This window comes from Dryobates pubescens, chromosome 10, assembly GCF_014839835.1.
Source record: "Dryobates pubescens isolate bDryPub1 chromosome 10, bDryPub1.pri, whole genome shotgun sequence".
NCBI lineage: Eukaryota > Metazoa > Chordata > Aves > Piciformes > Picidae > Dryobates > Dryobates pubescens.
Genome location: NC_071621.1, coordinates 16,537,953 through 16,560,279, shown reverse-complemented (window position 1 = coordinate 16,560,279; position 22,327 = coordinate 16,537,953). Strand labels below are relative to the sequence as shown.

The following is a 22,327-nucleotide window of genomic DNA, read 5'->3' as shown; positions in this document are numbered from 1 at the left end:
CAGGTTCTCCACTGTCCCTGACCTTCTGCAACCTGCCTTTGGCAAGGAAATTACCAGAAATCTTCTCCACTCCTCAACTGAGATGATTCTTCTCTTCCTCTAACACAGCTCTCAGCATGTCCAGCAGAGCCCTCTCAGCCCAAGCTGCAGTCAAACCCCCATCTGCAGCACTTCCTCCCCCACCTTTAATTCCTCTAAGGATGAAATTAACTCCACTCTTTTTTTGTTTCTTTCCCCTCCTCTTGTCCTAGCAGCATACCAGAAATACTTTAACCCAGAGGATGTCATATCCTGCTGCAGCCCTGACTAATGGCCATATTTGTGTGCTGCAATCTTGCCAAGAGATTAAATTAACCCAGGAGATTAAAAAACAGCTTAATGAAGCAAGGCTGAAGGCTGGACTTTCTTAGCTGCTTCCTTTAGATAACTTCCTCCTCCCCCCTGCTTGCTCACCCCCTTGTTTGCAAGCTCCTGTCTCTGGCTGTTATTTTGCTTGCTGATTCTCCCTGCTGAGCTTCATTTTTCCTTTTGAAGTTGCTTCTGCCTTTTTGTTGTTGTTGTTGTTTGCTTTGCAAGCTTATTGGGCATTCCATCCTCCAGCTCACTCCCAGTCCTCCCAAATTAACTGAGAGAAAGCCCTGGCTTGTGAGATGGAACAGAAAGTATGGAAGCACGAAGCAGAGCAAGATCCAAGCTCTCCTGCAGATCCTCAGGCAGGAAATTAGGATCATAGAATTGTCAGGGTTGGAAGGGACCTCAGAGGAGCTTTAGGCTGGACATCAGGAGAAGTTCTGCACAAAGAAGGTGGTGAGACACTGGAACAGGTTGCCCAGGGAGGTGGTTGAGGCCCATCCCTGCAGATATTCAAACTTGATAGGACCCTGGGCAGCCTGATCTAGTTGGAGGTGTCCCTGCTGAGGGGTTGGCCAAGATGACCTTAGAGGGTCCCTTCCAACCCACTGCAATCTGTGTGACTCAGGAATGGAGACATTAAGAGATGATACTGCAAGGCAGCTATGAGAAGCCTCAGCAGCCTCACACCACACCAGGATGACAGGATCAGAGCATGCTGGGGGTTGGAAGGGACCTCTGGAGATCATGGAGTCATAGAACCACAGAATTGCCAGGGTTGGAAGGGACCTCAAGGAGCAGCCAGTTCCAGCCCCCCTGCCATGGGCAGGGACACCTCACACCAGAGCAGGTTGCTCACAGCCACCTCCAGCCTGGCCTTGAACACCTCCAGGGATGAGGCTTCCACCACCTCTCTGGGCCACCTGTGCCAGTGTCTCACCACCCTCATGGGGAAGAGCTTCTTCCTAACATCCAATCTGAACCTCCCCACTGCCAGTTTTGCTCCCAAATTGAGTCATCTTCTAGCAGTGCTTGCAGACAGCACCAAGCTGGGTGGGAGACTTGATCTGCTGCAGGGTAGGAAGGCTCTGCAGAGGGGTCTGGCCAGGCTGGATCCATGGGCCAAGGCAAACTGGATATATTTCAACAAGGCTAAGGGTTGGGTCCTGCACTTGGGTCACAACTACCCCATGAGGGCTCCAGGCTTGGGGGCAGAGTGGATGGAAAGTCCCCAGCAGAAAAGGACCTGAGGATGCTGGTTGACAGCAGCTGAAGATGAGGCAGGGTGTGTGCAGAAGGCCACCAGCAGCCTGGCTTGGATCAGCAAGAGTGTGGTCAGCAGGAGCAGGGCAGGGGTTGTCCCCCTGGGCTGGGCACTGGTGAGGCCGCAGCTGCGATTCTGGGCTCAGTTTTGGGTCCCTTACTGCCAGAAGGACATTGAGAGGCTGGAGCAGGGCCAGAGAAGGGCAATGCCAAACTGGGGAGCGGACTGGAGAACAGCTGAGGGAGCTGGGGTTGTTGAGCCTGGAGAAAAAGAGGCTGAGGGGTGACCTCCTGGCTCTCTGCAACTCTCTGAAGGGAGCATGCAGCCAGGTGGGACTTGGTCTCTTCTCCCAAGGAACAAGCAACAGGACAATAGGAAACAGCCTCAAGTTGCCCCAAGGCAAGTTCAGGTTGGCCATGAGGAAAAACTTCTTCCCCTTGAGGATTGTCCATGCCTGGCTCAGTCTGTCCAGGGCAGCTGTGGAGTCCCCATCCCTGGAGAGGTTTTGGAGCTGTGGTTTATTAATGACCAGTGCTGGGTTCATTCTTGGAGTCAATGATCTCCAAGATCTCTTCCAACCAAGATGTTTGCATGACTCTTCCAGCAGGTTGTGCTGTGCTAGCTGCAGGCTGACATTTCCCATCATACAGGATTAGCCTGCCTGAAAATTCAGCTTGGCACTCTTGGGGTAGGTCCATCACAAACCCAATTAACCTGCTGAAGACATCAATGTTCTCCCCAAGCCCTGTGTGAAGGTGCTCTAGGGATGAGCAGCCCAGGAGCTGTGCTGTGGTGCCTCCCTGTGTGGCCAGATGAGTTTCTGTGAGGTCTTTGTTCTCTCCATGAGTTCTCTGAAGAAGGAGAGTGAGCAGCAGCAGGGCTGGGAGAGCAGCAGCAGGGCTTCCACACAGTGGAATCAGCATCTTCACCACTTCAGTGTGTACCAGATGGGCTATGAATTTGGAGGTGACTCATCCAGCTATTTAGGTTTTTGTTGGGGAGCTGGGGAATGGTTGATGCCATTGGCAGGCAGGGAGAGGTGAGGAGGTGTTGGGAATTGAGGATAAAGTTGGAATTGTGGCCCTGTGCTTCTGCCAGGATTTGGAGACCAAGTTGGGTGTTGTTAAAAGGTAAGAAATGGTGGAAATAAAGCTGGAGGAAGCTGGTCTGCAGGCTGGTGACACACTGGGTAAAGCAAACCTTGGTCTGTTTGGAGGAGACAGGGCTTGGAAGTGCATCAAGACACTGCCCAAGGGGTGCTGGAAGCAGCAAGTCAAGCAGAAGCTGCTTTTCCCCCTTCCTTTTGTGAAAGGGTTGGAAGAAGGCTTACAGAGCTCAAAGAATGGGCAACAGAAAACCTGGCCTGATTTTAGGGATTCATAGATTCACACAATGGTTTAGCTGGGAAGGGACCTTAAAGCTCATCCAGTTCCACCCCCCCTGCCATGGGCAGGGACACCTCCCACCACCCAGGCTGCTTAAGGCATCATTCAGCCTGGCCTTGAACACCTCCAGGGAGGAGGCATCCACAGCCTCCCTGGGCAACCTGTTCCAGTGTCTCCCCACCCTCCCTGGCAAGAATTTCTTTCTCATTTCCAGTCTCAATCTCCCCTCTTCCAGCTTCAATCCATTGCCCTTTGTCCTGTCACTGAATCTGCCCTCTTCAAGCTGTTTCTAGACAGAGTCCCTCCAGACATCTCTGTGTATAGTGGGAAGGGAAAGGATTTGCCAGAAGACTTCAGTGTTTTCCAGGAGCTGTGACTTACCAAAGCAAATTCCAGCATGGTGAGGGTGGGAAGGGAGCTCTGGAGCTCAGCCAGTCCAAGCCCCCCTGCTCCAGCAGGGCACCCCCAGCAGCTTGCCCAGCAGCACCATGGCCAGGGGGGTTGGAAGCTCTCCACACAAGGAGACTCCACAACCTCTCTGGACAGCCTGCTCCAGTGAGACCTTCTGATGGCAATGCATCTGAACTTCCTCATGGAGTCCTCTGTTCCAAGTGAAGTACACCCACCATGAACCTCGAGGGAGGTTCTTCCCCCCTCTACTCTGCCCTGCTGAGACCTCACCTGGAGTATTGCATCCAGCTCTGGGCTCCCCAGTTCAGGAGGGACAGGGATCTGCTGGAGAGAGTCCAAGGGAGGGCTACAGGATGCTGAAGGGACCTGGAGCACTGCCTGGTGAGGAGAGGGTGAGAGCCCTGGGGGTGGTTAGTCTGGAGAGGAGAAGGCTGAAAGGGGATCTGATCAATGTTTATCAATATCTGAGGGCTGGGGGTCAGGAAGGAGGGGACAGGATCTGCTCAGCTGTGCCCTGGGATAGGACAAGGGGCAATGGATGGAATCTCCAGCACAGGAGGTTCCACCTCAACATGAGGAGGAACTTCTTCCCTGGGAGGGTCATAGAGCCCTGGAACAGGCTGCCCAGGGAGGTTGTGGAGTCTCCTTCTCTGGAGACTTCCAAACCCCATCTGGATGTGCTCCTGTGTGAGCTGTGCTGGATTCTAGGATCCTGCTCTGGCAGGGGGGTTGGACTCAATGATCTCCTGAGGTCCCTTCCAACCCCTAACATGCTGTGATCTGTGATGCTGTGACTATGGGCTCCAGCCTTCACCAGGGGGGAGAATAACTAAATGTAGGAAAAATGTCTTTTCCTGCAAGAGTTGTCAGGTGATGGAAGGAGAGGAGATGGCCTGAAATTGTGCCAGGGGAGGGTTAGGTTGGAGATGAGGGAAAATTTCTTTGCTGCCAGAGTGGTCAGGGATTGGAAGAGGCTGCCCAGGGAGGTGGTGGAGTCCCCATGCCTGGAGGTGTTTAAGAAACCTGTGGCCATGGCACTTGGGGCCATGGGTTGATGGCCATGGTGGGGTTGGGTTGATGGTTGGACTGGAGGATCCTGGAGGTCTTTTCCAACCTCACCAATTCCATGATTCTCTTGCATGTGAAGACCCCCACTATCAGCTCCAGCCATCACCAGGGTGGACAATGCAATCTTTTTTCCTGCATGCCAAGCTGCTGAGAGGAAAAAAGTAGCCAGAAAGATGTCCTGGGAAGGGTGAAGTTAATGGAGTGAGAAGAGCTGCAGGCAGTGTGGGCAGGTGGTAAACAAAGCTCTTAATGATGCTCTTCAGTCTTGTCTTGTGCTGCATCAGGGCCTGCCTCTGGTGTGCCAGAGAAGGTGGCATGGAGCAGATGTGATTCTCCCCCTCTGTTCCACTCTGCTGAGACCACAGCTGGAGCTCTGTGTCCAGTTCTGGAGCTTCTGTTCCAGGAAGGAGCTGGAGGTGCTGGAAGGTGTCCAGAGCAGGGCCATGAGGAGGAGCAGAGGGCTGGAGCTGCTCTGCTCTGGAGACAGACTGAGAGAGTTGGGGTTGTGCAGTCTGGAGAAGAGAAGGCTCTTAGGAGACCCTCTTGTGGCCTTCCAGTGTCTGAAGGGGACTACAAAAAGGCTGGGGAGGGACTTTTGAGGGTGTCAGGGAGGGATAAGACTGGGGAGAATGCAGCAAAACTGGAAGTGGGCCAATTCAGATTGGATGTTAGGAAGAAGTTCTTCCCCATGAGGGTGGTGAGACAGTGGCACAGGTTGCCCAGGGAGGTGGTGGAAGCCTCATGCCTGGAGGTGTTGAAGGCCAGGCTGGAGGTGGCTGTGAGCAACCTGCTCTGGTGTGAGGTGTCCCTGCCCATGGCAGGGGGGTTGGAACTGGATGAGCCTTGAGGTCCCTTCCCACCCTGGCAATTCTATGATTCTGTGTGCAGCCAGATGTGACTTAAAGCCTCTTAGCTGCTGTGTTTGATGAGCCAGGGGAGCTGCCTTGTCTGTGGTGATTTGTTGTAGGGGCTGTCAGAGCTGCTGCATGTGTTCAGTGAAGCTTGCTACTGACTCAGCTCCCTGGTGAGGCCACAGCTCCAATTCTGTGTCCAGTTCTGGGCTCCTCAGTTCAGGAACTACTGGAGGAGGTCCAGCAGCCACTGAGATGATGAGGGGCCAAGGAAAAGCTGAGAGGCCTGGGGCTTTTTAGCCTGGGGAAGAGCAGCCTGAGAGGTTCCCTTTGATGCTTATCAATATGTGAAGGTTAAGTGTCAGGAGGATGGAGCTAAACTCATTGTCATTGGTATCCAGGGACAGGACAAGGGGCACTGGGCACAAGCTGGAACCCAGGAGGCTCCACAGAAACATAAGGAAAAGAAGAATCCATGGAGTGACAGAATTCTTTGGGTTGGGAAAAGATCCTTGAGTCCAACCATCAACCCACCACCACCCTGACCACCAAAGCATGTCTCCAAGTACCATGGACACAGGTTTCTTCAACACCTCCAGGAATGGGGACTCCACAACCTCCCTGGGCAGCCTGTTCCCCTCACTTTGAGGTTGGCAGGGCCCTGGAGCAGGCTGCCCAGAGAGGTTGTGGAGTCATCTTCTCTGGAGAGCTTCCAACCCCCTCTGAATGTGTCATTTGTGATTGACTCAAGGTGCCCCTGCTTTAGCAGGGGAGTTGGGCTGGATGATCTTCAGAGGTCCCTTCCAACCCCCACCACTGTGCTGGGGTGCTGGGACTTGGTAGAAAGCACAACAACCAAATCACTCCCGTTTTCATACTGAATCATGAATGTATTTGCTCTGCTCTGGGGAGACCTCACCTGCAGGGCTCTGGCCAGCTCTGGGGCCTCCTGCACAAGAGAGGCATGGGCCTGATGGAGAGGGTCCAGAGGAGGTCACCAAGGTGATCAGAGGCTGCAGAACCTCTGCTGTGGGCACAGGCTGGGGGAGCTGGGGCTGTTCAGCCTGGGGAAGAGAAGGCTCCAGGGAGACCTCAGGGCTGCATTTCAGTATCTGAAGGAGACCTGCAGGAAGGCTGGGGAGGGACTGCTCAGAAGGGCCTGGGGTGAGAGGAGCAGGGACAGTGGTGTGAAACTGGAGCAGGGCAGGTTGAGGTTGGACATAAGGAGAAGCTCTGCACAGGGAGGGTGGTGAGACACTGGAACAGGCCACAGGGGGGTGGCTGAGGCTCCATCCCTGGAGACATTCAAGCTCAGACTGGATGTGGCCCTGGGCAACCTTCTCTAGTTGGAATTGTCCCTGCTGACTGCAGAGGGTTGGCCAAGATGACCTTTGAGGGTCTCTTTCCATCTGATGCAATCTGTGACTCTCTGAAACTGATGCTTGGGAAGGATCCAGGAGCCAACCTTCCTCACAAAGCCAACCCTGCTGCTGACTTTGCAGCTCTGAGGGCAAGTTTCTGCTCTCTTGCTTGCAGGACATCCCATGGCATGGGATGGATCACAGCAAAACTCCTCCTGAGACTGTTTGGAAACCCCTTGCTTAAAACCTCCACTGAAACTGCTCCCTGAATCTGTGTTTTGTTTCTTTTCTTTTTCAGTGGGGAAGACTTCCTTGATCACCAGGTTCATGTATGACAGCTTTGACAACACCTACCAGGTAAATTCAGCCACCTCCTTCTCTTCTGTTGCCAAGTCTTCCATGGAGAGAATCCATTGGATTGCAGCTCTCTGCTTTGATAACCTTTCAGAGCAGCTGGATCCTGCTCCAGTAGCTTAGCTGGGACTTGAGGATGTGCCTTGAAAGGATCTTTTCTTAGTGATCCCCAAGAAATTCAGTCCACCAGGGTGCTGTTTTCTCCCCCCCCCCCCCCCCCCCCAATTTATTGCCAGACCTTCCCAGAGCTAATGACTCCATGGGGAAAATGTCACAGGTGTCCCTCTCTTTGAAAAGCTGAGCTGCAAGAGGTTCTGCAGTGAGGTGAAGAATCCTAGAGTGGCTTAGGTTGGGAGGGACCTCAGAGATCATCCCCTCCAAGCTCCACACCATGCCCAGGGACACCTCTCAGCTAGTCTCAGCTGCTCAAGGCCTCATCCAGCCTGGCCTTCAACACCCCCAGGCAGGAGGCAGCCGCAGCCACAGCCTCCCTGGGCAGCCTGTTCCAGACTCTCACCACCCTCACACTGAAGAACTTCTTCCTCAGCTCCAGTCTGAGCCTGCTGTGCCTCAGCTTCAAACCATTCCCCCTTGGCCTGGCTCTAGACACCCTTAGCAAAAGTCCCTCTGCAGCCCTCCTGCAGGATGCCTTCAGCTATTGCAAGCCAGCTCTGAGGTCCCCCTGGAGCCTTCTCTTCTCCAGGCTGAACACCCCCAGCTCCCTCAGCCTGGCCTCAGATCAGAGCTGCTCCAGCCCTCTGATCATCATTGTGGCCCTTCTCTGGACCCACTCCATCAGGTCCATATCCTTCCTGTGTTGAGTGCTCCAGAGCTGCACACAGTACCCAGGTGAGGTCTCTTTTCTGCTCCAGGCTGAACACCCCCAGCTCCCTCAGCCTGTCCTCAGAGCAGAGCTGCTGCAGCCCTTGGATCATCTTTGTGGCCTCCTCTGGACTCTCTCCAAGAGTCTCATGTCCTTCAAGCCACCAAGAAGGACTGGTGGAGCAGAAAGCAGTGGACTGTAAGGCTGAGTGTGATTTAGGACACCCATTTCAGGCTGCCTGCTGGGAACAGAGACCACAAAACTGGTTGCTGTGCACATCCTGTGACTCCTTAACTTGTTACTTGGACTGGCTTGGTGCTGAATGGCATTTATTCCAGCCCCCTCACTTCTTGCTGTTAGGTGACAGATCAGTTTAGGTTGACACAGAGCAGCTTAGTTCTGATTTCCAGGAGAGGCCAAGGCCCTTGACCACTCCCAGAACTTAGGGTGAGCTGGGAAAGGTTGCAAGCTAGGGAAGTGCCTCAGGTCCTTTCAAGTGTTTCATGCCTTGGTTGCAGTTGGTGATGTTCTGAATGCACTAAGCTGAGAAAAATCTGTTCCCTGATGACTGTGAAGGGCTTTTAGGGGGTGGGAGGAGGAGGTAAGGGAAATAAAATCCAAGAGAGCCACAGTGACTCTACTGTTGCTTGGTGTCTATCCAAGTATCTCCTTTAAAGCTCTTTACTCATTAGTCATAGAATCCTAGAGTGGTCTGGGTTGGAAGGGACCTCCAAAGGCCACCCAGTGCAACCCCCCTGCACTCAGCAGGGACATCCTCCACTAGATCAGGTTGCCCAGAGCCCTGTCCAGCCTCACCTTGAATATCTCCAGGGATGGAGCCCCAACCACCTCCCTGGGCAACCTGTTCCAGTGTCCCACCACCCTCATAGTCTGTTCCTAACATCCCATCTAAGTCTGCTCCAGGATGAGCCAGAGCAGGGCCATAGAATCCAGCACAGGTCACACAGGAACACATCCAGATGGGGCTTGAAAGTCTCCAGAGGAGGAGACTCCACAATCTCTCTGGGCAGCCTGCTCCAGGGCTCTGTGACCTTCACAGTGAAGAAGTTCCTCTTCATGTTGGGGTGGAACCTCCTGTGCTGGAGTTGATATCCATTGCTGCTTGTCCTATCCCAGGACAGAGCTGAGCAGAGCCTGTCCCCTCCCTCCTGACCCCCAGCCCTCAGATATTGATAAACATTGATCAGATCCCCTCTCAGCCTTCTCCTTTCCAGACTGACCACCCCCAGGGCTCTCAGCCTCTCCTCACCAGCAGTGCTCCAGTGTTTATCCCTGCAGGCCTTTGCAAACAGCCCCTCCCCAGCTCTCCTGTAGCACCTTTTAGGTACTGGAAGGCAGCTCTAAGGTCTTCCTGGAGCCTTCTCTTCTCCAGGCTGAACACCCCCAGCTCCTTCAGCCTGTCCCCATAGCAGAGGTTCTCCAGCCCTCTGATCAACTTTGTGGGCTTCCTCTGGACCCACTCCATCAGGTCCATATCCTTCCTGTGTTGAGTGCTCCAGAGCTGCACACAGTACCCAGGTGAGGTCTCCCCAGAGCAGAGTGGCAGGATCTCCATCTGCTGGCCAGGCTGCTTTTGATGCTTCCTTCCTGTAGTTCCTCATCACTGCTGCTAGGCAAATTGGGTAGAATGAGCTGCAAGTTCTCAGCTCTGGGGGAAGCAAAGCTCCTGTGGTGGGGGAGGGCTGCAGTAGGCAGCATTGCTCCCAAGAGAGCAAACCTGCTTTCAGGTTCTCCCTGCTGTAATTAAATGGCCACCTGGATGCACTTCTTTTATTTAACCTGTTTGGGGGTTGTTTCTCTTTTTGTTGCCCCCCCACTATTTTTCCTTTCACATCTGCTCCTCTCCTCTCCACAGAGCTTTGTCCTAGTTCTTTCTCAAGCAGCTTTGACCCTCTGTGGTTTGTGCTAATAGGAGGAGCTGGGCTGCCCATAATAACACTAAATGATTGCAAAATGAGTCAGAAAAGCTTCAGTCATTTGGCCAAAATCACACCCCCACACTGGTGTCAAAGCAGGATGGAAATATCCTGGGGCAATGGCTTCAAACTAGAGAAGAGCAGATTTAGATCACAGAAACATTCAGGGTGGAGAAAGTGCAACCCAGAACCCTATTCTGCAAGGTTCACCTGTAAGCTATGTCCCCAAGCACCACATCCAAACCACCCTGAAACACATCCAGGCTTGGGGACTCAACCCCCTCCCTGCCCAGCACATTCCAGTGCCTGACCACTCTTGCCATGAAGAAATGTTTCCTACTGTCCAGTCTAAAGCTGCCCAGTCCCAGTTTGAGGCCTTTCCCTCTTGTTCTGTCACTAATGACCTGTGAGAAGAAACCAGCAGCAGCCTCTCCACAACCTCCTTTCAGGTAGCTGTAGACAGCAATAAGGTCTCCCCTCAGCCTCCTCTTCTCCCAACTAACCATCCCCAGCTCCTTCAGTTGCTCTCCATCACATATATTCTCCAGGCCCTTCCCAGCTTCCTTGCCCTCCTCTGCCCTGGCTCCAGCACCTCCACATCTCTCCTGTATTGAGGTGCCCCAAGCTGGACACAGCACTGGAGGTGTGGCCTGACCAGAGCTGAGTCCCAGGGGACAATCCCCTCCCTGCCGCTGCTGGACACAGCATTGCTGATCCCAGCCAGGAGGCCTTTGGCTTTCTTGGCCACCTGGGCACACTGCTGGCTCCTCTTCAGCTGCTTGTGCATTAGCACCCCCAGGTCCCTTTCTGCCAGGCAGCTTTTCAGCCACACTGCCCCAAGCCTGGAGCCCTGCTTTGGGGTGGTTGTGACCCAAGGGCAGGATTGCCAGGCTCAGATTGGATGTTAGGAACAAGTTCTGCACCATGAGGGTGGTGGAACACTGGCACAGGTTGCCCAGGGAGGTGGTTGAGGCCTCATCCCTGGAGATATTCAAGGTGAAGCTGGACAGGGCTCTGGGCAACCTGAGCTAGTTGAGAATGTCCCTGCTGAGTGCAGAGGGGGTTGGACTGGATGAGCTTTGGAAGTCCCTTCCAAACAAACCATTGTATGATTCTATGATCCCAGTGGCCCAGGACCCTGTGGAGCCCTCTTACAGCCCAAGGTCTGGGGGTGACAACACTAATCACAGCCCTCTAGCTGCTTAAGCAGCTGCAGGAGTGTTAGCTGCTGGCTGGTTTGCTCCTTCTGGACATTTCTCATCCATTTTGAATGCCCATTTGCTGCACACTGCCACAGCCCATCATTTGAGCAAGGAGTTTTTTTCTGTGTTCACTTGGTAAAAATAGAAACCAGCTTTTAATGAAGTCTCTGCTGTGCATTCAAGTTTTTCAGCTGTTTGCTGCTGGAGAGGAGGAATTCAGCTGTTGGCCCTCCTGCTTGAAAGCAGCATTTGGGAATCAGAAGCAGGACTTGCTGTCCTGTGTCAAGGAAACCCAAACACCTGCAGTCAAACTCAGCCATTGCTGGTTTGATCCCAGCAGTGATTTCTTAGAATGGTTTGGGTTGGAAGGGACCTCTCAAAGCTCATCCAGTCCAACCCCCTCTGCACTCAGCAGGGACATCCTCAACTAGCTCAGGTTACCCAGAGCCCTGTCCAGCCTGACCTTGAATATCTCCAGGGATGGGGCCTCAACCACCTCCCTGGGCAACCTGTTCCCAGTGTTCCACCACTCCCATGGTGCAGAACTTGTGCCTTGCTCTCCATGGACATGCTGGGAAAGACTGTCCTTGTCCTTTGGCACCCTAGGTGATGTTTAATGAAAGACTACTGTTGGCAAACAGAGACTCACAGAATGGTAGGGCTTGGAAGGGACTTCCAGTGCAACCCTCCTGCCAAAGCAGGGCCCCCTAAGGCACAGGAACACAGCCTGGGTTTGGAAAGTCTCCACACAAGGAGACTCCACAACCTCTCTGGGCAGCCTGCTCCAGGCCTCCAGCACCTTCACACCATAGAAGTTTCTCCTCATCTTCAGCTGGAGCCTCCTGGGTTCCAGCTTGTACTCCTTGGTCCCAGTCCTCTCCCTGGGCACCACCAAGCAGAGCCTGGCACCTTCAGCCTGACCCCCACTCCTCAGAGAATGATAGGCATTGATCACATCCTCTCTCAGCCTTCTCCTCTCCACACCAAACAGCCCTGGGGCTCTCAGTCTCTCTCCTCAGCAGATCTCTTGCAGTCCCTTCAGCATCCTCACAGCCTCCACTGGACTCTCCCCAGCTGCTCCATGCCTGTCTTCAACTGGGGAGCTCCAAACTGGACACAGGATTGCAAGGGTGGTCTCAGCAGGGCAGAACAGAGGGGCAGAAGAACCTCCTTAGCCCTCCTGACCACACTTTCCCTGATGCAGCCCAGGACACCATTGTCCCCCTTGGCTATGGGGGCACATTGCTGGCCCATGGATTCTGTGGGTGTTAAGAGCAGGATTCCAGACCACACTTGGCTTGGAGGAGGGGAGAGGGAGGACAGGGTTGAGCTGAGGCACTGCAAGATAATCTCAAGGTTCTTGCTTTGCCTCAGGCTTCCTTGTGGAGTCTTGGGTAATTCTGTGTCAGCAAGGGAAATAAAGTGAGGGTTAAAATGTCTTTGAATGTCTAGAAAACAAAGTAACAAGAGGGCCTGAGTAGTAGTGTGGTGAGGAGAGCTGGGCTGAAGTGTTCTCAAGCACAGCCCCACCCTTACTGTGACCCTCTGGAGCTTATTTTGTTCTGCTTTTTCTTCTTTCAGCTTGCAGCTGGGACTTGCATCATGCTCAGAGCACAAACTAGGGTTCCTCCTCCTTCTCCATCGATGCACAGCATTTCACAAGCAGGTTAACCCTACCTCCACCTTCCTTAGCTTCACTTTATGCCCCTGTGGCTTTTCTCTCATCAGTGAGGAGAATTCTCCTCTACTTTTAGAATTGTTTGGTTTGGAAAAGTCCTTCAAGGGCATTCAGTCCAACCATCAACCCACCACCACCAAGGGCCAACCAGCCAGGCCTTGACAACACTTTCAGTGAAGACATTGTTCCTCATAGCCAACCTAAACCTCCCCTAGGGCAACATGAGGCCATTCCCTTTTTGTCCTGTCACTTCCTCCAGGTCATCCACATCTCTTTCCATAAAACAAGGGATGCCATTTGGTCAGAGAATCAGAGAACTGTTTGGGTTGGAAGAGACCTCTAAGGTCCTCCAGTCCAACCATCAACCCAACCCCACCATGGCCATCAAACCATGTCTCCAAGTGCCCTGGCCACAGGTTTCTTGAACACCTCCAGCAATGGGGACTCCACCACCTCCCTGGGCAGCCTCTTCCAATCCCTGACCACTCTTGCAGCAAAGAAACTTTTCCTGCTCTCCAACCTAATCCTCCCCTGGCACAGTTTCAGGCCATTGCCTCTCCTTCTATCACCTGAGACTGGGGAGAAGAGACCAATCCCAGCTCACTGCAGCCTGCTTTCAGGGAGTTGCAGAGAGCAGTGGTGTCTCCCCTCATCCTCCTCTTCTCCAGGCTGAACATCCCCAGTTCCCTCAGCTCTTCTTCTCCAGCCCTGTTCACTAGCCCCTTCCCCAGCTTGGTTGCCTACTTGTACATCACAGAATGGCAGGGCTTGGAAGGGACCTCTGGAGGTCATCCAGCCCAGCCCCTCTGCTAAAGCAGGGGTACCCAGAGCAGGTTGCCTGGGCTCCCCTCTCAGCTTGGAAGCAACAGACCTGCCCCATGCTCTTCTCAGCCTGATGAGCAGAAATCTTTTCATTGCCCACACCTGAGATAAGTTCTGTGCTTGGCCCTTCTCTTGCATTTTGCATCCTTTGACTGTTTAGAGCTGGATATGGCACTGGGGGACTTGCTCTGATGGCCATGGTGGTGTTAGGTTGATGCTTGGCCTGGATAGAACAGAATAAACCAGGTTGGAAGAGACTTTCAAGATCATCATGTCCAACCCATCAACCAATCCAACACCACCCAAACAACTAACCCATGGCACCAAGCACCCCATCAAGTCTCCTCCTGAATGCCTCCAAAATGTCCAGGATGACCTTGGAGGTCTTTTCCAACCCAAACAATTCTCTTGCTTCTCTGCATATCCCAAGTGCAGGAATCTCCCTGACCCTGACATGGTCCTTGCTTTTCCAGCAGCCTTAGAGAGCTTCCTTGGTGGCAGTGAGTAAGCTTCAGAGCTCTTGTGTAGGAGGGATGGCACGAAGCACAAGCTGAGGCAGGTTTTGGGCTTTGCAGCTGATGTTCCAACTCCTGCTGACAGCAGGGAAAGTCTGAATCTGGAGCAATTTGTCAGCCAGAATGGGATCCTTGACGTCTCTGTGCTGTAACTTCTTGGAGGGCGTGGGGTGGGAGCTTTGCTTCTCCAAAGCAAAACCAAATAGGCACAAGGGAAGAGAAAAGCATCCTTGAGGCCATCTTCTGCCAGCACAACCCAAACCAAGCAGAAATGAAGCATCAGGGGTTGGGCAGGCTCAGAGAGTTGAAGCTATTCAGTCTGGAGAGGAGAAGGCTCCAGAGGAGACCTCCTTGTGGCCTTCCAGTAGCTGAAGGGGGCTACAAGAAAGCTGGGGAGGGATTTTTTTAGGGTATCAGGGAGGGATAGGACTGGGGGGGGGTGGGTGGAGCAAAACTAGACATGGAGAGATTCAGATTGGATGTCAGGAGGAAGTTCTTCCCCATGAGGGTGGTGAGACACTGGCACAGGTGGCCCAGGGAGGTGGTGGAAGCCTCATCCCTGGAGGTGTTGAAGGCCAGGCTGTGAACAACCTGCTCTGGTGTGAGGTGTCCCTGGCCATGGCAGTGGGGCTGGAACTGGATGATCCTTGGAGTCTCTTCCAACCCTGACAATTCTATGGTTCTATGACTCCATGATCTCCAGAGGTCCCTTCCAACCCCCAGCATGCTCTGATCCTGTCATCCTGGTGTGGTGTGAGTCTGCTGAGGCTTCTCATAGCTGCCTTGCAGTATCATCTCTTAATGTCTCCATTCCTGAGTCACACAGATTGCAGTAGGTTGGAAGGGACCCTCTAAGGTCATCTTGGCCAGCCCCTCAGCAGGGACACCTCCAACTAGATCAGGCTGCCCAGGGGCCCATCAAGTTTGATCTTGAATATCTGCAGGAATAGGCCTCAAGCACACCCTTGGGCAACCTGTTCCAGTGTCTCACCACCTTCTTTGTGCAGAACTTCTCCTGATGTCCAGCCTAAAGCTCCTCTGCTCTAGTTTCAAACCATCTTCCCTCATCCTATCACCCCAGGCCCTTCTGAACAGCCTCTCGCAGCCTTCCTGTAGGTTACCCTTCAGGTATTGAAATGCAGCTCTAAGGTCTCTTTGGAGCCTTCTCTTCTGCAGGCTGAACAGCCCCAACTCTCCCAGCCTGCTCTCACAGGAGAGCTGCCCCAGCCCTGTGCTCATCAGTGACACCTGATGACAGGTGACAAACCATTGGGTAACCATCTGGGGACCCACCACCCTCTATTTAATCTCTGACTCTCCTGATCCAGCCAGGAAAGTTGGTTTTCTGCTGTGTGTTTATTTAGTTCAGTTTGGATTGTTCAGTTCTGTCTGTTTGTTTGGGGATAGATAGGGAAGGGATAAAAGCATTTAAAACACAACAAAATACCTGCCTCAGAGTGGGAGAGGGCTGAGGAGGATGTATCAAGCCAGAGCTGAGAGGTTTCTCTCTGATCTGTTTGGGGTTTTGTCTTTTCAAATCAGTTTGGAGTGTTTTCCAGGATCTAGAGATCTTGCTGCTGAATCCAGGGAAGGCTTTAGAATCATAGAATGGTTTGGGTTGGAAGGCACATTGAAGATCATCTAGTTCCCACCCCGCTGCCATGCCCAGGGACACCTCCCAACTTGGCTCAGCTGCTCAAGGCCTCATCCAGCCTGGCCTTGAACACCCCCAGGCAGGAGGCAGCCACAGCCTCCCTGGGCAGCCTGTTCCAGACTCTCACCACCCTCCTGCAGAAGAACTTCTTCCTCAGCTCCAGTCTAACCCTGCTGTGCCTCAGCTTCAAACCATTCCCCCTTGGCCTGGCTCTAGACAGCCTTAGCAAAAGTCCCTCTGCAGCCTTCCTGCAGGATCCCTTCAGCTATTGGGAGGCAACTCTGAGGTCCCCCTGGAGCCTTCTCTTCTCCAGGCTGAACACCCCCAGCTCCCTCAGCCTGGCCTCAGAGCAGAGCTGCTGCAGCCCTTGGATCATCTTTGTGGCCTCCTCTGGCCTCCCTCCAGCAGCTCTGTGTCCTTCTTGTGCTGGGGAGAGCAGACCTGGAGGCAGGATTGGAGGTGGGGTCTGAGCAGAGCAGAGCCAAGGGGCAGAATCCCCTCTCTTGCCCTGCTGCCCACACTCCTCTGGCTGCAGCCCAGCACACAGCTGCCTTCTCTTGGCAGTCATGAAACTTAAACTGTGCCCAGATGCCCTGGGTTGGGTGATGGATGCCAAGTTAGGTCATAGGCATAGATTTTTTTGCTGATACCCATCTGGCTGGCTGCTTTCATCTATCAGTTTCATAGAATCATAGAACAGTCTGGGTTGGAAGGGACCTCCAAAGGTCCTCTAGTTCAACCCCCTCTGCACTCTGCAGGGACATCCTCAACTCCATCAGCTTGCCCAGAGCCCTGTTGAGCCTCACCTTGAATATCTGTAGGGATAGAGAGAACTGTTATTTTCAGTTGAAGATAATTTTGTGCTTTATGGTACTGGGTTGGTTCTGAATCTTGAATCCTATTTCTAGGTAGAGTAGAATAGAATAGAATAGACCAGACCAGGTTGGAAAGAGACCTTCAAGATCGTGTCCAACCTATCATCCAACACCACCTAATCAACTAACCCATGGCACCAAGCACCCTGTCAAGTTTCCTCCTGAACACCTCCAATGATGGTGACTCCACCACCTCCCTGGGCAGCCCATTCCAATGGGCAATCACTCTCTCTGTGTAGAACTTCTTCCTAACCTCCACCCTAAAGCTCCCCTGGCACAGCTTGAGACTGTGTTCTCTTGTTCTGGTGCTGGTTGCCTGGGAGAAGAGACCAACCCCCACCTGGCTACAACCTCCCTTCAGGTAGTTGTAGAGAGTAATAAGGTCACCCCTGAGCCTCCTCCTCTCCAGGCCAAGCAACCCCAGCTCCCTCAGCCTCTTCTCACAGGGCTGTGTTCCAAACCCCTCCCCAGCTGTGTTGCCCTTCTCTGGACACCTTCCAGCAAGTCAACCTCCTTCCTAAACTGAGGGCCCCAGAACTGGACACAGGACTCAAGGTGTGGCCTAACCAGTGCAGTGTACAGGGGCAGAATGACCTCCCTGCTCCTGCTGGCCACACTGTTCCTGATGTAGGCCAGGATGCCATTGGCCTTCTTGGCTGCCTGGGCACACTGCTGGCTCATGTTCAGCCTACCATCAACCAGCACCCCCAGGTCCCTCTCTGCCTGGCTGCTCTCCAGCCACTCTGACCCCAGCCTGTAGCACTGCCTGGGGTTGCTGTCACCTGCTCCTCTTTTCTTGCCTTCTGATGTGACAACACATAACCTTTGACATGGTGAAACGTTTCTTCCTTCTCTCTAGCCTCAACCTGCCTTTTTAGCTTAAAGCCATCACCCTTTGTCCTCTCCCAATGTCCTGGTGTTGAATTTAAGAGGTGGTTGGTGGTGGTTTGGTTTGGTTTGGTTTTCTCCATGTGTTTTGTTTTTTCTTTTCCAGGCAACAATTGGCATCGACTTCCTATCGAAAACCATGTACCTGGAGGATCGAACAGTGAGTCAGATTTGCTGTCTCCTTGCTCTTGTTGTGCTTCCCTAAGTAGGGATGAGGCTCAGCAGCTGTTGGCCTTCTGCAGGACATCACTTGGGAAGCAGAGGATCATAGAATCATAGCATGGTCTGGGTTGGAAGGGACCTCCAAAAGTCATCCAGTCCAACCCCCTCTGCACTCAGCAGGGAGATCCTCCACTAGCTCAGGTTGCCCAGAGCCCTGTTGAGCCTCACCTTGAGTATCTCCAGGGATGGGGCCCCAACCACCTCCCTGGGCAACTTGTTCCAGTGTCCCACCACCCTCATAGTCTGTTCCTAACATCCAGTCTAAGTCTGCTCCAGGATGAGCCTTCATCTACCAGTTGCTTCCAGGCTGACACTGCTGGGGGGGAGGGGAAATGGGGCAACCACCTCCAGCTGTTTCAGCTGTGGAGTTCAGCTGGTAGAAGGTGCTCTGGTGTCATCCTTTTTGAAGGAAGTGATGGTCTGGATGGTCTGATGGGTGCAGAGTGGGGTTTGGAGAAGGGCAGCGTGCTTCACCCCTTCAATTTTTGATCAGAAGATGAAATCTGAGTGGCCAACTAAAATCTGAGAGGCCAAGTAAAATCTGAGTGGCCAGATGTTGATGGTCACTGCTGGCTTGAAATATCCTTGGCCTTCAGCAGTGAGCCACAAACTTGTTCCTTGGCTTCTTGCTGCAGCTCTAGCTCCCTGCAACGAAATCCCTCCTCTGTGGAAGCAAGCCTGGGGTTGCAAATGAGCTCAGCTTGTTAATTAAGGCAAATGAAGCACAGAGCTATTTGCAGCAGCAGGTTGTGCAGAGCTGCAGAAGCTCTTTGATGGGGCTGTGTAAAGCCCACAGTGAATGCTGATGGCACTGAAAGAGCTTCAGGGGTGGGGATGTTCTCTGCAGAGCAAAGCTGGCCCTCGTGCATCTTGCCATGTGTGTTGTTTTTAGTCTATTTGCCTTTTTCTTTCAGAATCTCCATGGTAAGAGACCTCCAACCTCATCTGTCTGCATGTTAACTTTTTGCTGTGTGGCTAAAGCTTAAATACAGAGTTAACAACTAGCAGCTGGTTAGAGATTCATGGAAGGCTTTAGGTTGGAAGGGACCTCCAAAGATCATCCACTCCCTGCAGTCAGCAGGGATATCCCTGACCAGAGCAGGTTGCTCAGAGCCCCACACAACCTGACCTGGGATGGTGCTAGGGTTGGGCATCTGCCACCTCTCTGGGCACCCTGGGACAGGCTCTCACCACCCTCAGTGTCAAATATTTCTTCCTTCTCTCCAGTCTGAATCTCCCTCTTTGAGTTTCCAACCATCCTCCCTTGTCCTGTCCCAACAGGCCCTGCTCAAAACTCTGTCCCCAGCTTTCTTTTCAGCCCCTTCCAGTCATACAAGGCCACCAGAAGAGAGACTCTCCCTGGAGCTGTCTCTCCAGGCTGAACTCCCCCAACTCTTCTGGCCTGGCCTGACAGCAGAAGGGCTCCAGCCCTCAGATCACTGCTGTGGCCTCCTCTGGCCCCACTCCTGGAAGCCTCACATTTTGTCCTCCCTGAGCACCTCACTTTAGAAGCTTTGACAGCAACTGAATGCTCTACCTTGAGAATGGTCATGTGTGGTCTGGTTCCTCCAGCACCAACCATCCTCCAAGCTGCTGCAGGTTATGTCTGTGAGCCCCGAGGAAGGGTAGCAGCAGAGCATGAAAATCTGCTGTAGGCAGAGCTGCAGGGGAACAGGAAAACAACCACTTTCTCATTGGATCTCTCAGTTTGAAGGCTGAGCAGGTCTAGCTTTTATTCATAGAATGGTTTGGGTTGGAAGAGACCTTAAAGCTCATCCAGTTCCAACCCCCCTGCCATGGGCAGGGACACCTCCCACCAGCCCAGGTTGCTCAAGGCCTCATCCAGCCTGGCCTTGAACACCTCCAGGGATGAAGCATCCACAGCCTCCCTGGGCAACCTGTTCCAGTGTCTCCCCACCCTCACTGGCAAGAATTTCTTCCCAATCTCCCCTCTTCCAGCTTCAATCCATTGCCCCTTGTCCTGTCACTCCCAGCCCTTGTCAGAAAAGCCTCCCAGCTGTCCTGGAGCCCCCTTCAGGTACTGGAAGGTTGCTCTAAGGTCTCCCTGGAGCCTTCTCTTCTCCAGGCTGAACAGCCCCAACTCTCTCAGCCTGTCCTCAGAGGGGAGGTTCTCCAGCCCTGTGATCATGTTTGTGGCCTCCTCAAAGTCATTGCCCCTTGTCCTATGCCTACAAGCCCTTTGTAAGAGATGACTCTAAGGGCTGCTTCTTTGGAGTTCCTGCAAGCTTCCAGTCTAAACCTGTCCTCCTCCAGTCTAAACCTCCTCCTCCTCCCTTTTGGAAGTGTTCTTTCAAGAGCATGAAGCCAAGATCAGCTGCACTTAATACCACAGACTAGCTAGCAGGAGCACAAAAATAAGACAAGGTGCACCTAGCATCATATGCTGCACCTAACACCATAAGCTGTGCCTAACTGATCAGAGCAGCTACTAGAGAGCACAAAACCAAGCAAGCTGCACCTTATACCACAGAGCAGCTACCAGAGAGAGCACAAAGCCCAGATAAACTGCACCTTGCACCATAAAGCAGCTACTGGAGAGCACAAACCCAAGACAAGCTGCACCTTACACCTCAGAGCAGCTACCAGAGAGCCCAAATACAAGACAAGCTGCACCTTACATTTCAGAGTAGCTACTAGAGAGCCCAAATACACAACAAGCTGCACCTTACACCTCAGAGCAGCTACTAGAGAGCCCAAATACACAACAAGCTGCCCTTTACACCTCAGAGTAGCTACCAGAGAGCCCAAATACAAGACAAGCTGCACCTTACGCCTCAGAGCAGCTATCAGAGAGCCCAAATACAAGACAAGCTGCACCTTACGCCTCAGAGTAGCTACCAGAGAGCCCAAATACACAACGAGCTGCACCTTACACCTCAGAGCATCTACCAGAGAGCCCAAATACACAACAAGCTGCACCTTCCACCTCAGAGCAGCTACCAGAGAGCCCAAATACACAACAAGCTGCACCTTTACACCTCAGAGCAGCTACTAGAGCACAAAGCCAAGAGAAGCTGCACCTTGCACCTCAGAGTAGCTACTAGAGAGCACAAATAAAGATAAGCTGCACCTAACACCATAAAGCAGCTACTAGAGAGTATGAAACTAAGACAAGCTGCACCTTGCACCACAGAGCAGCTACCAGAGAGCTCAAATACACAAGCTGCAACTTACACCACAGAACAGCTCCCAGAGAGCCCAAATACGCAACAAGCTGCACCTTACATCTCAGAGCAGCTACCAGAGAGCCCAAATACAAGACAAGCTGCACCTTTACACCTCAGAGCAGCTACCAGAGAGCAAAGCCAAGAGAAGCTCTACCTTACACCTCAGAGCAGCTCCCAGAGACCCCAAATACAAGCTGCACCTTACACCTCAGAGCAGCTACCAGAGAGCCCAAATACAAGACAAGCTGCACCTCGCACCTCAGAGCAGCTACCAGAGAGCCCAAATACACAACAAGCTGCACCTTTACACCTCAGAGCAGCTACCAGAGAGCACAAAGCCAAGAGAAGCTCTACCTTACACCTCAGAGCAGCTCCCAGAGACCCCAAATACAAGCTGCACCTTACACCTCAGAGCAGCTACCAGAGAGCCCAAATACAAGACAAGCTGCACCTCGCACCTCAGAGCAGCTACCAGAGAGCACAAAGCCAAGAGAAGCTCTACCTTACACCTCAGAGCAGCTCCCAGAGACCCCAAATACAAGCTGCACCTTACACCTCAGAGCAGCTCCCAGAGACCCCAAATACAAGCTGCACCTTACACCTCAGAGCAGCTACCAGAGAGCCCAAATACAAGACAAGCTGCACCTCGCACCTCAGAGCAGCTACCAGAGAGCACAAAGCCAAGAGAAGCTCTACCTTACACCTCAGAGCAGCTCTCAGAGACCCCAAATACAAGCTGCACCTTACACCTCAGAGCAGCTACTAGAGAGCCCAAATACAAGACAAGCTGCACCTCACATCTCAGAGCAGCTACCAGAGAGCCCAAATACAATAAAGCTGCACCTAACACCACAAAGCAGCTACTAGAGAGCATGAAGCTAAGACAAGCTGCACCTTCCACCTCAGAGCAGCTAACTGAGAGCCCAAATACAAGACAAGCTGCACGTAACACCACAAAGCAGCTACTAGAGAGCATGAAACTAAGACAAGCTGCACCTTGCACCACAGAGCAGCTACCAGAGTGCTCAAATACACAAGCTGCAACTTACACCACAGAACAGCTCCCAGAGAGACCAAATACGCAATAAGCTCTACCTTACATCTCGGAGCAGCTACCAGAGAGCCCAAATACAAGACAAGCTGCACCTTACACCTCAGAGCAGCTACTAGAGAGCCCAAATACAAGACAAGCTGCACCTTCCACTTCAGAGCAGCTACCAGAGGGCCCAAATACACAACAGGCTGCACCTTATACTTCAGAGCAGCTACCAGAGAGCCCAAATACAAGACAAGCTGCACCTTCCACCTCAGAGCAGCTACTAGAGAGCCCAAATACAAGACAAACTGCCCTTTACACCTCAGAGCAGCTCCCAGAGGGCCCAAATACAAGACAAGCTGCACCTTCCACCTCAGAGCAGCTACCAGAGAGCCCAAATACAAGACAAACTGCCCTTTACACCTCAGAGCAGCTCCCAGAG

The 22,327-nt window shown here is 52.9% G+C and overlaps 1 protein-coding gene across 1 annotated transcript in view; it reads left to right on the top strand.

Annotated features, from left to right (window-relative positions):
• The window catches only part of RAB6A (RAB6A, member RAS oncogene family), a 135,404-nt gene that overhangs the window by 46,488 nt on the left and 66,589 nt on the right, over positions 1 to 22,327 (top strand). Inside the window, exons 2-3 of the mRNA XM_054164845.1 lie at positions 6,990 to 7,048; positions 17,546 to 17,599. Coding sequence (XP_054020820.1) covers positions 6,990 to 7,048; positions 17,546 to 17,599 — 113 coding nt within the window. The remainder of the gene's footprint in view (positions 1 to 6,989; positions 7,049 to 17,545; positions 17,600 to 22,327) is intronic.